The 15,765-nt window shown below is 52.1% G+C and overlaps 1 protein-coding gene across 2 annotated transcripts; it reads left to right on the top strand.

Moving 5' to 3' along the window:
* The first annotated feature begins 4,692 nt into the window (after positions 1 to 4,692).
* On the top strand, positions 4,693 to 14,787 carry POMGNT1 (protein O-linked mannose N-acetylglucosaminyltransferase 1 (beta 1,2-)). Of its 2 annotated transcripts, XM_030823833.1 has the most exons (23): positions 4,693 to 4,806; positions 5,271 to 5,440; positions 6,049 to 6,163; positions 6,284 to 6,402; positions 7,055 to 7,120; positions 7,211 to 7,324; positions 8,174 to 8,291; positions 8,484 to 8,582; positions 8,734 to 8,861; positions 9,216 to 9,286; positions 9,521 to 9,596; positions 9,772 to 9,855; positions 9,945 to 9,986; positions 10,201 to 10,259; positions 10,569 to 10,641; positions 10,723 to 10,851; positions 10,936 to 11,061; positions 12,687 to 12,751; positions 12,954 to 12,998; positions 13,482 to 13,617; positions 13,904 to 13,987; positions 14,114 to 14,229; positions 14,488 to 14,787. In XM_030823833.1, the coding sequence occupies exons 2-23, from the start codon at positions 5,321 to 5,323 to the stop codon at positions 14,747 to 14,749; spliced, it is 2,247 nt and encodes a 748-aa protein (XP_030679693.1). In that variant the 5' UTR covers positions 4,693 to 4,806; positions 5,271 to 5,320; the 3' UTR covers positions 14,750 to 14,787. The 2 variants fall into 2 exon arrangements, with proteins under 2 accessions (XP_030679693.1, XP_012366755.1); XM_012511301.2 differs by having other exon boundaries at positions 13,904 to 14,013; positions 14,114 to 14,787.
* Positions 14,788 to 15,765: the final 978 nt, after the last annotated feature.

Raw genomic sequence — 15,765 nt, 5'->3', positions numbered from 1 at the left:
TGAAGAGGTCCACATTGGGCTTACAAGCAAGATGCTCCTTAAGCTTGACTGTTCGTATGAATTATCTGCGGAGCTTGTTAAAATGCAGGTTCTGATTTTGCAAAACTGGGGTGGGGCCTGAGAGCCTGCATTTTTTTTTTTTTTTTTTTTTTTGAGACAGCGTCTCTCTCTGTCGCCCAGGATGGAGTGCAGTGGCGCGATCTTGGCTCACTGCAAATCTCTGCCTCCCCGGGTTCAAGCAATTCTCCTGCCTCTGCCTCCTGAGTAGCTGGGATTACAGGCATGCGCCACCATGCCCAGCTAATATGTTTGTATTTTTAGTAGAGACAGGGTTTCACCATGTTGGCCAGGCTGGTCTTGAACTCCTGACTTCAAGTGATCCGCCTGCCTCGGCCTCCCAAAGTGCTGGGATTACAGGTGTGAGCCACTGCGCCCAGCCAAGATCCTGCATTTCTAATAAGCTCCCAGGTGATGGCCATGCTGCTGGTCCACACTTCAAGTAATAAGGGACCACACTTTGAGTAACAATGTTACAGAAAATGGTTCTGAGACGTTTGGGTTTTATTTAACAGGTAATGAACAGCCATGAAAACTCTGGCTTGTTTAGGCTTTTAATTCAAGTAATTCCAGCCCATGGTTGCAGAAGGATTTACAATGAGAAGATAGTTACCCCTGCCCTACCCTTTCACACCTCTAGGCGCACTCCCAATTGGCAAAAAATAACTTTTAGTTTTTTTTTTTTCTTTTGGTGTTCATACCCATAACGTTATTGTTTAGAGTTAACTAAAAGTGGTTGCCAGTTGGGAGTGGGCCTAGAGGTGTGAAAGGGTAGGGTAGCAGTAACTATCTTCTTACTGTAAATCCTACCACTACTTTTTTTTCTTTTTTAGAGACAGGGTCTTCCTGTGTTGCCCAGGCTGGACTCAAACTCCTGATCTCAAGCAATCCTCCTGCCTCCCAAGCAGCTGTGACTACAGGAGTATGCCACCATGCCCAGCCACACTACTTCTCAATTTTAAACATTTGTCTGCTGTTTATTGTCCTATTCAGATAAATATGGATATATGGGCCGGGCATGGTGGCTCATGCTTGTAATGCCAGCACTTTGGGAGGCCGAGGCGGGCGGATCACGAGGTCAGGAGATCAAGACCACGGTGAAACCCCGTCTCTACTAAAAATACAAAAAATTAGCCGGGCGTGGTGGCGGGCGCCTGTAGTCCCAGCTACTCGGAGAGGCTGAGGCAGGAGAATGGCATGAACCCAGGAGGCAGAGGTTGCAGTGAGCCGAGATCGCACCACTGCACTCCAGCCTGGGTGACATAGCGACACTCCGTCTCAAAAAAAAAAAAAAAAAAAAAATGGATATATGGGTTTAACTCACACTCTGTAATTCCTTTCCCCCATTGGCAATATATATTTCTTCTCTTTTCTTTCTTTCTTTCTTTTTTTTTTTTTTTGAGATGGAGTCTCACTCTGTCGCCCAGGCTGGAGTGCAGTGGCACGATCCTGACTCACTGCAACCTGCCCTCCTGGGTTCAAGTGATTCTCCTGCCTCAGCCTCCTGAGTAGCTGGGATTACAGGCACGTGCCACCATGCCCGACTAATTTTTGTATTTTTAGTAGAGACGGGGGTTTCATCATGTTGGTCAGGTTGGTCTCAAACTCTTGACCTTGTGATCTGCCTGCCTCAGCCTCCCAAAGTGCTGGGATGACAGGCGTGAGCCACTGCACGCGGTCTGGCACTATATATTTCTATCACTCTTTTTAGTTCATCTAATGGTTACCTTTGTAATTAATTTTTTAAAAACTTTAGATAGAGTCTCGCTATGTTGCCCAGGCTGGTCTTGAACTCCTGGCCTCAAGCAATCCTCCCACCTTAGCCTCCCAAAGTGCTGGGATTACAGGCATGAGCCACCATGCCTGGCCTACCTTTATAATTTTAAGTAACATCATTTTCCTTGGTACTTTTTGATCCATGGAAGGGTTTTAAGTTAGAGATAGACAAAACATTTGTCTTTTTTTTTTGAGACAGAGTCCGGCTCCGTTGCCCAGGCTGGAGTGCAGTGGCACTATGTTGGCTCACTGCACCTTCCGCCTCCCAGGTGCAAGCCATTCTCCTGCCTCAGCCTCCCAAGTAGCTGGAATTACAGGCACCTGCCACAACACCCAGCTAATTCTTGTATTTTTAGTAGAGACAGGGTTTCACCATGTTGGCCAGGCGGATCCACCCGCCTTGGCCTCCCAAAGTGCTGGGATTACAGGCATGAGCCACCGAACCAGGCAACATTTGCCTTAAAAAAAATCACTCTGGATTTTGCAAGGAGAAAAGGATAGGAGGAGTAAAAATCTAGAGTCAAGGAGACTGGTTGGAAAGCAAGAAACTGAAATGGCCTACACTGGGGCTGATTGTGAGGTCAAAGAAGAATTAGACTAGAATGGAAGGCTCTTTAGGAGGTAAGACTGACAGGACTAGGTGACTGGTTACATTCATTTATAGTGGCATTCAATAAAAATTTGTTAAAAAATACAAATGAATGATTTCAACAAATGTTATGGAGAGCTTACTATGTGCCAGCCTTTCTGTGTGGTGTAGAGAATACAATGGTGAGCAAGACATACCTGGACTGGTCACTGGAGACAGACAAAGAGTCAAGGGTGACTCCCAGCTGTTTGGCCTGGTGCAGTTCACTGAGGAGGGGAACCCACAGGAAATCTAGGAGTGAAAGGAAATGATTCCAGAAGTTGTGCTGTTGCGTTAGAGGGGCCTGTGAAGATGTCCTGCTGGACATCAGGCAGCTTGGAGCTCAAGAAAGAGGTTAGAACTGCCAATATCAGTTTGGGCATCTAGATTGGTAACAGAGGTCATGAGAGAATGAGATCATCCATGAATAGTCAGTTTGAGGAGAAAAGAGGGTCAGGAAGGAACCCTGAGGGACATCTTTTAATTATTTAATTATTTATTTTTATTTATTTATTTTCTGAGACAGAGTCTTGCTCTGTCACCCAGGCTGGAGTGCAGTGGTGCAATCTTAACTGCAACTTCTGCCTCCCAGGTTCAAGCGATTCTCCTGCCTCAGCCTCCTGAGTAGCCAGGATTATAGGCGCCCGTCACCACGCCCAGCTAACTTTTGTATTTTTAGTAGAGACAGAGTTTCACCGTGTTGGGCAGGCTGGTCTCAAACTCCTGACCTCAACTGACCAGCCCACCTTGGCCTCCCAAACTGCTGGGATTACAGGCATGAGTCATGGTGCCCAGCCGGGACATCTTTTCAAATGTAATAAAATGTGTTGGGTTTTCTTCTATTCTTATACATACTTACTAGAAAAAATCATCTATTTCTTTAACTCCTAAGACAAGTACTGTTAACATTTCATTTTGGGGGATATTACCCCACCATTCAGGAAGCAGATGGAATACAGAAAGCTCAAAAAAATCTAACTGGTCTTCTGGCTTCCTCTGTCTGCTTCCAACCCATTCTCCACAAAAAAAAGTAAAGGTTCTCTTAAAACATAAATTGGATCATATTGCTCCCCTGCCTAAAACTGTTCTATGGCTATCCACTTCAAACAAGCATCAACATCACCTAGAAACTTCTTAGGAATGCAAAATCCCACCCTGCCCCAGACCACTGAATCTAAAACTCTAGGGATGGGGCCCAGCACCTCTGTTTTAAGAAGTCATCCAGGTGATTCTGACGCAAGCTAAAGTTTGAGAACCATTGTGTTAAGCTAACTGCTTTATATGTATGATGTTATTTAAACCTGGCAACTCTTATGTATTGTTGCCAGCAGAGTGCAGTGGTTATTAAGAGCAGAATCTGGAGCTAGGCTGAGTTTCAATTCCACTTCTCCTAGCTTTGTGACATTAGGTCTTATTTCTTTATCTGTGACAGGGATAGTAATAGCGCCTATAGCCGGCACGGTGGCTCACTGCCTGTAATCCCAGCACTTTGAGAGGCCAAGGCGGGCAGATCACTTGAGGTCAGAAGTTTGAGACCAGCCTGGCTAACATGGTGAAACCCCGTCTCTACTAAAAATATAAAAATTAGCTGGGTGTGGTGGCGCACGACTGAGTCCCAGCTACTCAGTAGGCTGAGGCAGGAGAATCACTTGAACCCAGGAGGCGGAGGTTGCAACTAGCCGAGATGGTGCCACTGCACTCCAGCCTGGGCGACAGAGCGAGACTCTGTCTCAATTAAAAAAATAAAAAGAAATAATGATAATAGCGCCTACCTCATGGGGTTGTTGTGGAATTAAACAGTAAGGTGCTTAGAACAGTGACAGAACCTGGATTTTAATCTCCCTTGGCCTCCAATGGCTGTGCATGCCCCAGGACCAGGTAACGGCTTTGCCCAGGAGGGGTATGGGGCGGGTGGTGTGTGTGCTGTGTCCAAGGGTTGCAGCCCCTCTGACCCTGGCGTGCCCTGTGATGTGGTCCAAGGTGCTAGGCCTCTAACTGGAGTCGAGTTTGCCATCGGTGGTGCTGGGAAGCGGGCTGCTCTGGTGCAGGCAGCCCCACCAGGCAGCCGGGCTGCGAAGCTGCCTAGCACGGTCTGAGCATTCGCCTTACTCGCTGGCTGCTGACACCCCGACGCCGCTGCCGCTGCCGCTGCCGCTGCCGCCGCCGCCCTAAGCACCGCCCGTCGCCCTCTCACCCCGCGGCAGCGGCGGCGGCGGCGGAAGCCGGGGGGCGGGCCAGGCCGGGGCGGGGCCGCAAGCGGCATGGAGGAGGCGGAGGCCGCGGCGAGTCGGGCCGAGCAGTGAGGGCCCTAGCGGGGCCCGAGCGGGGCCCGGGGCCCCTAAGCCGTGAGTGCCTCCGCGTGGGGGTCCGGAACGGGTAGCGCTGCCGGTGCAGGTCTCCCGAGCCCTCGGGCGGCTCCGGGCCCTGGGAGGAGGAGAGAAGCTGGGGCAGCTAGGATGGGACGAGGGTTGAAGACTGGGGCAGGAGAGGTCGCTCTTTGCCCACCACAGGCTTGGGAAGGCCTGGAGCTTGGTCCTTGTAGGTGCTAATGAACTTTGAGCCGATTATTTGGCCTCCACCCTTGGACAGCCTTGATTCAGAGAGTTACTCCAGTCTCAGGGAATTTCCAGGTGATCCAACCCCACTGAAGGGTTTCCTGCCAGCCCAGAGAAGTTGAGCCACTTTCCCCATGTCACACAGTATGGGTGCTTGCAGGGAAGAGTTGCTGGGAGGTCCTCCCTCATCTCCCCAAAAGGCATCAGACTTTGGGAGGAGCATCTTACCCCATGTGGCCCTCTGGTCCCGTCAGATTCCTGAAGTCATGGGCTGGCCAGGACATTGGTGACCCGCCAATCCGGCATGGACGACTGGAAGCCCAGCCCCCTCATCAAGCCCTTTGGGGCTCGGAAGAAGCGGAGCTGGTACCTTACCTGGAAGTATAAACTGACAAACCAGCGGGCCCTGCGGAGATTCTGTCAGGTATAGAGATGTCCCAAACCCTCCCCACCAAGGGCTCCCTCCCAGCTTCCTCCCCACCTAAATCAGGCACTGGGACCCACGTTGGCCAGCCCCAGCTGGAAAGGGGCAGCAGGTTCCTAGAGGGGAGACCTCTACGTGTCATGTCCCTATAGGTAATGATTTGAACCCAAAGTTCTGGAATCGGAACCCAAGTACAACTTTTAAGCTTCTGAGGGAAGCCTGAAGTCTGATCAGGCTGGCTTTGCTGAGAGGCACACCCCTGTGAGGCAGTTAGGGCCAGGACCCAGGTCTGATCCCCAGCTTGGGTCCCTGGGCCTGGCTTCATCTGTAGAAACCAACAATGGAGGAAATCAAGGTCTCAAACAGAAGAATACAGGAGCACTGGGTAGGGAGGGCCCTAATGGAGGGGGAAGTGTCAGGGAAGTTTCCCTGGGGAAGGTGGCTGTGAAACTAGGCCCTGGTCAGAGGAGTAGAGCTAGGCAGACAGAGGAAGAGACAGGACCCAGTTTCTCTGGATGTCTTCACTGCAGCCAGGGCCCTCCTTTCAGAAAGACCCTCTAGGATCTGAAGGAGGTGCTCCTCTTAATCATCCCTACCCCTCCCCTCAGACAGGGGCCGTGCTTTTCCTGCTGGTGACTGTCATTGTCAATATCAAGTTGATCCTGGACACTCGGCGAGCCATCAGTGAAGCCAATGAAGACCCAGAGCCAGAGCAAGACTATGGTAGGGCCAGGCTAAGGATGGGGTAGGGGGCCTTGGATCTCACAGCTGGAGTGGCAGGCAGACCCTAAGGGGTGAGACTGTGCTGGGGAGACTATCTCCATGACCTGTTGTACCCCACAGATGAGACCCTAGGCCGCCTGGAGCCCCCACGGCGCAGAGGCAGCGGTCCCCGGCGGGTCCTGGACGTAGAGGTGTATTCAAGTCGCAGCAAAGTATATGTGGCAGTGGATGGCACCACGGTCAGTGGGCCAGGGTCTGGTGTACAGTCACTCTGTTCTGCTCAGGGCATGGCCCGCTGGCAGCAGGGTCTACTGCCTAAGTGGGAACTGCAACTCTGCCAATTTCTAGCTGTGTGACTTTGGAGTCCTTGATTCCTTATCTACAGACTGGGACTAATGATTTCTACTTGTCAGGATTCAATGAAAAGTTTGCGAAGTGTCTTGTATGTAGTGGGATCTCAAAAGTAATCATTTATAATAGTAGGCAGTCAATTCATTGATTTATTTTATAACCATCCCCTGTCCTTTCTTTGGCCTCAGCCTTGTGCTGGGCACTGGGGACCTGAAAGTAATCAGACCTGGCCCTACCTTGAGGGGTTCAGTGTGATGGAGGATTGTGATACCTCCAGGATGAAGCAGAGACAGCAGAGGCTCTAAGAGCCATGAAAGTCATGGAGGGGAGGGTTGTAGAAAGACGTGATCTCTTCTCATGGGAGTGCTATAGAGGCTTTCTGGAAGAGGTGGCCTTCAAGCTGAGTTGGAAAAGAACTATGTGAACAGAAGCATAGGCAGGAGGTGATGTTTCAAGCAGCTGGTGTTTTAAGTACCCCTAAGACAGAGACACCTTGAATGTCAGAGTGAAAAGTTGGACTTTGTCTCTGCCACTGTGTAGGTGCTGGAGGATGAGGCCCGGGAGCAGGGCCGGGGCATCCATGTCATTGTCCTCAACCAGGCCACGGTGAGTTTCTAGGGGTGGGTGACCCAGAGGGCTGGAGCTGGGCTCTTCTTGCTGATTACACCAACTCACCAGAAGTGTATCCCCTGCCAGGGCCACGTGATGGCAAAACGTGTGTTTGACACATACTCACCTCATGAGGATGAGGCCATGGTGCTGTTCCTCAACATGGTAGCACCCGGCCGAGTGCTCATCTGCACTGTCAAGGTCAGTTATTCTGTCCTGACCCTGACCCCTACTCCCTAGCTCCAACCCTGCTCCTAGCCCCGGCTTCTCTGCCCCTCATATAACATAGCGGGAAGATTCTCTGAAGGAAGGTTACTCGGGTTCCAATCTTAGCCTTACCATTTGTATTAATTCAGCAAATAGTTATTGAGCAACAACTGTATGCCAGGTAGTGCTCTGGGTGCTAAAGATACAGTGGGAAACAAGACAGAGTCCCCACCCTCATGAAGCTTATATTCCAGCCGTGGGAGGTCAACAAAAAACAGCCAAGTAAATGTGGATAATGCTAGTAAATGATAACTTACATAAAGAAGAAAATAAAGCAGGGAATACAGAATGATAGCTGGGAGGGGACATTTTAGAAAGGGGAGGCCCCTGCAAGGAGATGATATGTGGGCAGAAAGCTGGGGAATTGAGGAGTGAGCCAGGTGAGTATCTGGAGGAAGAGCATTCCAGGTGGAAAGAATGGCAAGTGCAAAGCCCCTAAAGTGGGAAGGTACAAGGCATATTTGAGGAACAGCAAAGATGCCAGTTGAGGTGGAGCAGAGTAAGGGAGGAGAGTAGGAGAGTGGTGGGAAAAGAAGGCAAAGAGTGGCGGGAGAGAGAGGTGCAGATCGTGTGGGTTTGTGGAAAGGACTTATTAGCTGGATGACAGAATCTCTGTAAGCCTTCAGTTATTATTTTATCTGTGAAAGAGAGTAACCATAGAGGGTTATTGCAATAATGTAATGAGCTATTTTAAGTAAAAGGTTGCCACATAGTTGGTGCTTTGTGAGGCCAGGTCTCCTGGAACCATGCCAGTCAGGCTAACTGCCTTCTCTGGTCCTCCAGGATGAGGGCTCCTTCCACCTCAAGGACACAGCCAAGGCTCTGCTGAGGAGCCTGGGCAGCCAGGCTGGCCCTGCCCTGGGCTGGAGGGACACATGGGCCTTCGTGGGACGAAAAGGAGGTGCCGGCACCAGAGGCCATCCATTCTGTAGTATCTAGGGCCTGGGAGGAGCAGAACCCCAGGAGATGGGGTGGGGTGGGGAACAAATAGGAGCCAGTGGCAGTGGGTTGGATGAAAGTAGGCAGGGAGAGGGGAAAAAGCCCCCAAACTGGTGTCTGGGCCCCCATGGCCCTCATTCCTGCCTCCTGCCAGGTCCTGTCCTCGGGGAGAAACATTCTAAGTCACCTGCCCTCTCCTCCTGGGGAGACCCAGTCCTGCTGAAGACAGATGTGCCGTTGAGCTCAGCAGAAGGTGGAGTTAGTGGAGCATGGATGGGGCAGGGCCTGGGCTGGGGGTGGGCATTTAGATCTCTCTGTGGAGCTTTATTCCTTTGATTGTGTGCCTGGGGCTCTTCAAACCTTGCTGGCCCCATGCCTCCGTGACAACCGCATCCTTCCCTCAGAGGCAGAGTGCCACTGGGCAGACACAGAGCTGAACCGTCGCCGCCGGCGCTTCTGCAGCAAAGTTGAGGGCTATGGAAGTGTATGCAGCTGCAAGGACCCCACACCCATCGAGTTCAGCCCTGACCCAGTGAGTGGGGCCTTAGACAGTGAGGTTTGGACTCCTTCCCAGCTCAGCAAGGGGGCCCCAGGAATGATCTAGGTTGGGCTTTCCCTACCTGAGCCTGGGAGAGAACCAGGGGCAGGATTTACACTGCGCTCTGAAAGACAGGGCTGGGGTGAAGGGGCAGGCCATGTGAGCAAAGCTCAACGTTGGAGTTGGGCTGAGTGTGTGGAGAGCCCAGAACAGGGAAGATCCTCTATCCCTTCCCTGTCTACTCCAGTCTGCACCTACCCTCACCTCTCACCTGAGAACTCTTCCCTAGGTGGGGATCCCAGTTTGAAGGGGGAATAAGGCAAGAGCTAAATGCTATTTCTCCCACAGCTCGCAGACAACAAGGTCCTCAATGTGCCTGTGGCTGTCATTGCAGGGAACCGACCCAATTACCTGTACAGGTAAGCCTGGGAATGGGCTATACCCAGCGCTGAACAGGAGGGTGCTTAGTAAGTGGAAGGGTGCTTAGGTCACCTACCTCCAGGAGGAACTCTTGAGCTGGGCAGAAAGGCAATAGATTCTAGACCCATTCACCTCTGTGGGTAAGCATAGGGAATCTGCGCCCAGCTGTAAACACAGGGGAGCCTGAGTTGGGGGGAGATGAAGTGACCCTAACCTATCCCTGGGCTCCCCAGGATGCTGCGCTCTCTGCTTTCAGCCCAGGGGGTGTCTCCTCAGATGATAACAGTTTTCATTGACGGCTACTATGAGGTGAGCAGGACTTGGGGGATGCCTCGGGTGGAGCACAACATGGAGCAGCAGTGATTGCCAGGGACGGGCAAGGGAGACCGCCCAGGCAAGGGCTGTGAAATGTGAAGGCGTTGGATTGCAGAGGTGGGCAGGGGGAAAGTGACCTCACATGGTGAGCAGTGGCCATGTCCCCCAGGAACCCATGGATGTGGTGGCACTGTTTGGTCTGAGGGGCATCCAGCATACTCCCATCAGCATCAAGAATGCCCGTGTGTCTCAGGTACTGCGTAGGCAAGTGGGGATGGGGCAGACACCTGGCTCTGCCTTCTACCCTAAAGCTCATGTGCCCTATTCCTACCCCACTCCCAGCACTACAAGGCCAGCCTCACTGCCACTTTCAACCTGTTTCCGGTGAGTACTAAGGATACAACTCTTGGGCCTGGGAGGGGGAAACATGGGCATAAGGTCTGGGCCTGTTACGTGGCAAGCTCTTCCCCTCACTGGGCCTCATCCTTCACATCTGGACAATGGGGGTAATGCTGCCTGCAAGAAGTGGGTTGGGGGCAAAGGAGACCACAGGATGGAGAGACCCCCTTGGGACCATGATGTCCCATTCCCCTTCTAGGAGGCCAAGTTTGCTGTGGTTCTGGAAGAGGACCTGGACATTGCTGTGGATTTTTTCAGGTGAGGGGAGTCTCTAGGTTTCGGGTGAGGTCCCTCAGTCTGCAGGGAAAGAGGCAGTGAGGTGTCCTAGAGAGCTTTCTGGAGGACATGAGCTCACAAGTGGGGGCAAAGCCTGGGCAAAGGTAGGATGGCAGGTGTTGGGGCTGCTGTTGAAGGTAGAGTGGATGAATGGAGACAGTGGGGATTTGGGGGAAGGAGGTACTCCAGGAAGGAGGTGCTCCTGAGACCTAGCTCCAGCTCTTCCAGCATCTCTTTGTGACTAGATTTATCCTTGCCCCTCCCTGAACTCTTTGACCCTGCCTGTCTCAGTTTCCTGAGCCAATCCATCCACCTGTTGGAGGAGGATGACAGCCTGTACTGCATCTCTGCCTGGAATGACCAGGTAGGCTGGAATGACCAGGGTTTAGCAGGCGAGTTTATGAGGCCTCAGCTAATACCTCCCACTATGGCCCCCTGTCCCCAGGGGTATGAACACACGGCTGAGGACCCAGCACTACTGTACCGTGTGGAGACCATGCCTGGGCTGGGCTGGGTGCTCAGGAGGTCCTTGTACAAGGAGGAGCTTGAGCCCAAGTGGCCTACACCGGAAAAGGTAACTGTCAGGGTAGGGTGAGGGGGCTGGGGTCCCCTATCAACCCGAAACATCTTCACCTTCATCGTTGTCCGTGTCTGCCAGCTCTGGGATTGGGACATGTGGATGCGGATGCCTGAACAACGCCGGGGCCGAGAGTGCATCATCCCTGACGTTTCCCGATCCTACCACTTTGGCATCGTCGGCCTCAACATGAACGGCTACTTTCACGTGAGTGGGAGGCAGGGAGCAGGGCACAGTGTGGCATGACAGTCAAGAACATGGACTCTGAAGCAATCTTAGCTCTGCTACTTGCTAGCCACGTAACCCTGGGGGAAGAGCTATCCTATTTTTGCCTCAGTTTCTTTATCTGAAAAATGAGGATAAAGGGCTGGGCGCGGTGGCTCACGCCTGTAATCCCAGCACTTTGGGAGGCTGAGGCGGGTGGATCACGAGGTCAGGAGATCGAGACCATCCTGGCTAACATGGTGAAACCCCATCTCTACTAAAAATACAAAAAATTGGCCGGGCACGGTGGCTCACGCTTGTAATCCCAGCACTTTGGGAGGCCGAGGCGGGCGGATCATGAGGTCAGGAGATCGAGACCACGGTTAAACCCTGTCTCTACTAAAAAATACAAAAAATTAGCCGGGCGTGGTGGCGGGCGCCTGTAGTCCCAGCTACTCAGAGAGGCTGAGGCAGGAGAATGGCGTGAACCTGGGAGGCGGAGCTTGCAGTGAGCCGAGATTACGCCACTGCACTCCAGCCTGGGCGACAGAGCGAGACTCCGTCTCAAAAAAAAAGAAAAATACAAAAATACAAAAAATTAGCCAGGCGTGGTGATGGGTGCCTGTAGTCCCAGCTACTTGGGAGGCTGAGGCAGGAGAATGGTGTGAACCCGGGAGGCGAAGCTTGCAGTGAGCCAAGATCACGCCACTGCACTCCAGCCTAGGTGACAGAGCAAGACTCCATCTCAAAAAAAAAAAAAAAAAAAAAAAAGGATAAAATACTACTACCTCACTGGGTTACGATATTTTGAGGTTTAAATGAGTCAGTATATGTAAAATGCTTTGAATTGTAAACATATGTAAGGGTCAGCTGGTATTATTTTTATTTTTACTATTTTTAGCACTAGACTATGGGTATCTGGGGAGAGGATTTCTGCCTCTAAGTACTGGTCCAGCCCTGCAATCTCTGCCCTTTCCTGTTTTGGCAAGTGCTGGAGCCTATGCTTCAGCCTGAGGAGAACAGGGAAGTCCTTAGGTACCCCCACCCCACCTGGCTGCATTCAGAGGACCATTCCCCAGTTACAGCAAGGGAGGCCTTGAGCCAGCCCAGCCCAAAGGAATGGATAGCATCTAGTTTGGAACCTCCTAGAAGCCAGAGCACCCTCAGAGGCTGACTAATACGCGAGCCCCATTCCTTTCCCAGAGAGGGGCAGGCACTTCCCTCAGGTCACTCTCAGTACCAGAGTCAAAGTAGTTTTCTCCTTCCCAGCCCAGCCTGTCCCTTTGCCCACCACCTCCTGCAGAGCCTGTTTCTGACATCTGTGGCTCTAGAACAGCAGGCCCAGGGACAACTACAAGAGGCAGGGACTGCTAGTTCATGGATCTGTAGTGCAGTAGCATGAGCTGCTGTGACAGCATGAGCTCTCCAGCAATAGTGGAGGCCAAATTAAAGCTACTAAGAGCTTGCTGAGGATGCTGCAAAGAGGATGGAGAAGACAGGGAGAAATTAGAGGGCTCTTTACACGTCTGGGACTTCATTTGTGTGTCTTATAGATGTCTGGCTGGTCAGCAAGTGGGTGTGGGCCAGACAATGTGAGGTGCTGATTTTCACTCTCATACCCACTCCAGGAGGCCTACTTCAAGAAGCACAAGTTCAACACGGTTCCAGGTGTCCAGCTCAGGAATGTGGACAGGTTGGGGCTGGCAGCAGGGCAAGGGGTGGATATCTAGGAGATTTGGAGGCCAGTCCCTGAAAGTCCCTTCCAATCCCGGGCCTGTGTGTTTACTCCAGCCCTGCTGCTACAGATTCCCATGTGACCCCTTGCCCTGCTCAGTGCTACCCATGGGACCTGAGGGCCTGCCCACTCCCCTGACCTATTTCTCCCTCCTCTTCAGTCTGAAGAAAGAAGCTTATGAAGTGGAAGTTCACAGGCTGCTCAGGTATGGCCTAGGACAATTGGGGTGTAGCAGGGAGTAAAGAGTCAAATACTGGGGATCTTGGCCCCATAATTTACAGGGTCCTGTGCAAAATGAAAATCAGGGCCCTTATCTCAAACATTAAGAACTTCAGGCTGGGCGCAGTGGCTCATGCCTGTAATCCCAGCACTTTGGGAGACCGAGGCGGGTGGATCACGAGGTCAGGAGATCGAGACCATCCTGGCTAACACGGTGAAACCCCGTCTCTACTAAAAATATAAAAAATTAGCCAGGCATGGTGGCAGGCGCCTATGGTCCCAGCTACTTGGGAGGCTGAGGCAGGAGACTCCAGCCTGGGCGACAGAGTGAGACTCTGTCTCAAAAAAAAAAAAAAAAAAAGAACTTCAAGGTGGCAACAGCAGAGCATTCAACCAAGTACAGGGTCCTGTGGGGCACACCCATGAAGTGGGCCCTGTCTTGGCCATATTCCCCCACCCTCCACTGCAGTGAGGCTGAGGTTCTGGACCACAGCAAGAACCCTTGTGAAGACTCTTTCCTGCCAGATACAGAGGGCCACACCTATGTGGCCTTTATTCGAATGGAGAAAGATGATGACTTCACCACCTGGACCCAGCTTGCCAAGGTGCTCCAATACCATGCCCACCCTGGAGAACCCCTCCCCCTCATACACATACTGCCCCAAGATCCAGGGAGCCTTTGCTCTGGAATCTTCAACCTCAGAACCTCCTCTTTATACTCTTAGAACACCTCTTCCAACCTCCTTGTCCAAATTCATATTCTAAAAGATGCTATCTCTTACAAATTAAGGTGGTTTCTGAGGAGGTGTGGGGGCTGGGCCAAAGGATCTTCGGTGACCCCTCCCCACAGCTCTCTGACCCATGTCTCTGCCCCCATCCCACCCTCACTAGTGCCTCCATATCTGGGACCTGGATGTGCGTGGCAACCACCGGGGCCTATGGAGATTGTTTCGGAAGAAGAACCACTTCCTGGTGGTGGGGGTCCCGGCTTCCCCCTACTCGTGAGTGACCCTTTTCTGCCCTGGGAAACGGGAGGCCTAGTGAGATCCAGGGATATAGCTAATAGCTTCTTCTCTATACATTCTTGTATTATTTTCCCAGAGTGAAGAAGCCACCCTCAGTCACCCCAATTTTCCTGGAGCCACCCCCAAAGGAGGAGGGAGCCCCAGGAGCCGCAGAACAGACATGAGACCTCCTCCAGGACCCTGCGGGGCTGGGTACTGTGTACCCCCAGGCTGGCTAGCCCTTCCCTCCATCCTGTAGGATTTTGTAGATGCTGGTAGGGGCTGGGGCTACCTTGTTTTTAACATGAGACTTAATTACTAACTCCAAGGGGAGGGTTCCCCTGCTCCAACACCCTGTTCTTGAGTTAAAGGTCTATTTATTTACTTCCTTGGAGAAGGGCAGGAGAGTACCTGGGAATCACTGGGATCCCTAGCAGCTCATCCTGCCCTTTGAATACCCTCACTTTCCAGGCCTGGCTCAGAATCTAACCTATTTATTGACTGTCCTGAGGGCCTTGAAAACAGGCCGAACCTGGAGGGCCTGGATTTCTTTTTGGGCTGGAATGCTGCCCTGAGGGTGGGGCTGGCTCTTACTCAGGAAACTGCTGTGCCCAACCCATGGACAGGCCCAACTGGGGCCCACATGCTGACACAGACTCACTCAGAGACCCTTAGACACTGGACCAGGCCTCCTCTCAGCCTCCTCTTTGTCCAGATTTCCAAAGCTGGATAAGTTGGTCATTGATTAAAAAAGGAGAAGCCCTCTGGGGATGTGTCTTGTGATTATGATTTTGTGTGTCAGGGGGGTGCTGGAGGGAAGTGGTGGAGAGAATACTTGTGTTGGATGGTGAGTTTTCCTTACTGTCCTCCACAGAGTTTATCTTCCATTTGGGGCCATTTGGCCATGAGGGGATGCCTGAGTCTCAAACTCCAAGGTTTTTCCCCAACTCTACCCTAGGACAGCCTGACTTTAGCCCCGCCCTACTTGAGGCTTGGAGCAGCCACTCCACCTCTTCCTCACCGTTTAACCACCAGCGTGGTTCCTGCTTATCTTGCCTGGGCCGGGCACCTGTCCCCAGAGATGGAGCAGGAGAGAACAAAAAGGGTTACTGGGGAGTTGGAAGAGGAAATGAGAGAGCAGGTGTGCATAGTAGGGGTGGGAAGGAAGTGGATGGGACAGGACTGGGCAGGCATCATTCAAGAGACGGGCTAGGGTGCAGATGGAGATGTAGGAGCAAGGGTGTCTATGGCCCTTACAGCACTTTGCCATTCAGAATTCTCTATCTGGGCATTTTTGTGGAGAAATGGGTCGTGATGTTCATCAGATTCTCACATAGCCAGTAACCCAAAGAGGTTAGGAAGATCTAAGTTAGTCATAGAGGCACCAGAAAATGGATGGGATTGTCCAGAGGGAGTGAATGAGAAAGCCTACGGCAGGGAAAAGGACATTTAAGGGATCTGTGAAGGGCCTAACGTCAGGAGGGTGAGTGTAGACCACCTCTTCAGAAAGGGTCTGCCTGCCTCTGTACAAGTACAGAACTCCAGCTAGAACTCCAGCCCTCGTGCCTGCTCTCTGCCCTGCCTCTTTCACAGGTGCCTGGAACCCAACTTGGCGACAGCATAGGTGGTATGTCGCTTGGACATATCTCGCCACCCTGACGCCTTCAGTGTTTGCTGGAGCTGGAGATAGTGCCTGAGGTGGCACAACAGCCAGGTTGAGCAGCAATTAGCCCATGATGAGGTGGAGGC

This window comes from Nomascus leucogenys, chromosome 12 (assembly GCF_006542625.1).
Source record: "Nomascus leucogenys isolate Asia chromosome 12, Asia_NLE_v1, whole genome shotgun sequence".
In the NCBI taxonomy this organism is placed as follows: domain Eukaryota; kingdom Metazoa; phylum Chordata; class Mammalia; order Primates; family Hylobatidae; genus Nomascus; species Nomascus leucogenys.
This window is presented reverse-complemented; position numbering and strand designations above follow the sequence as displayed.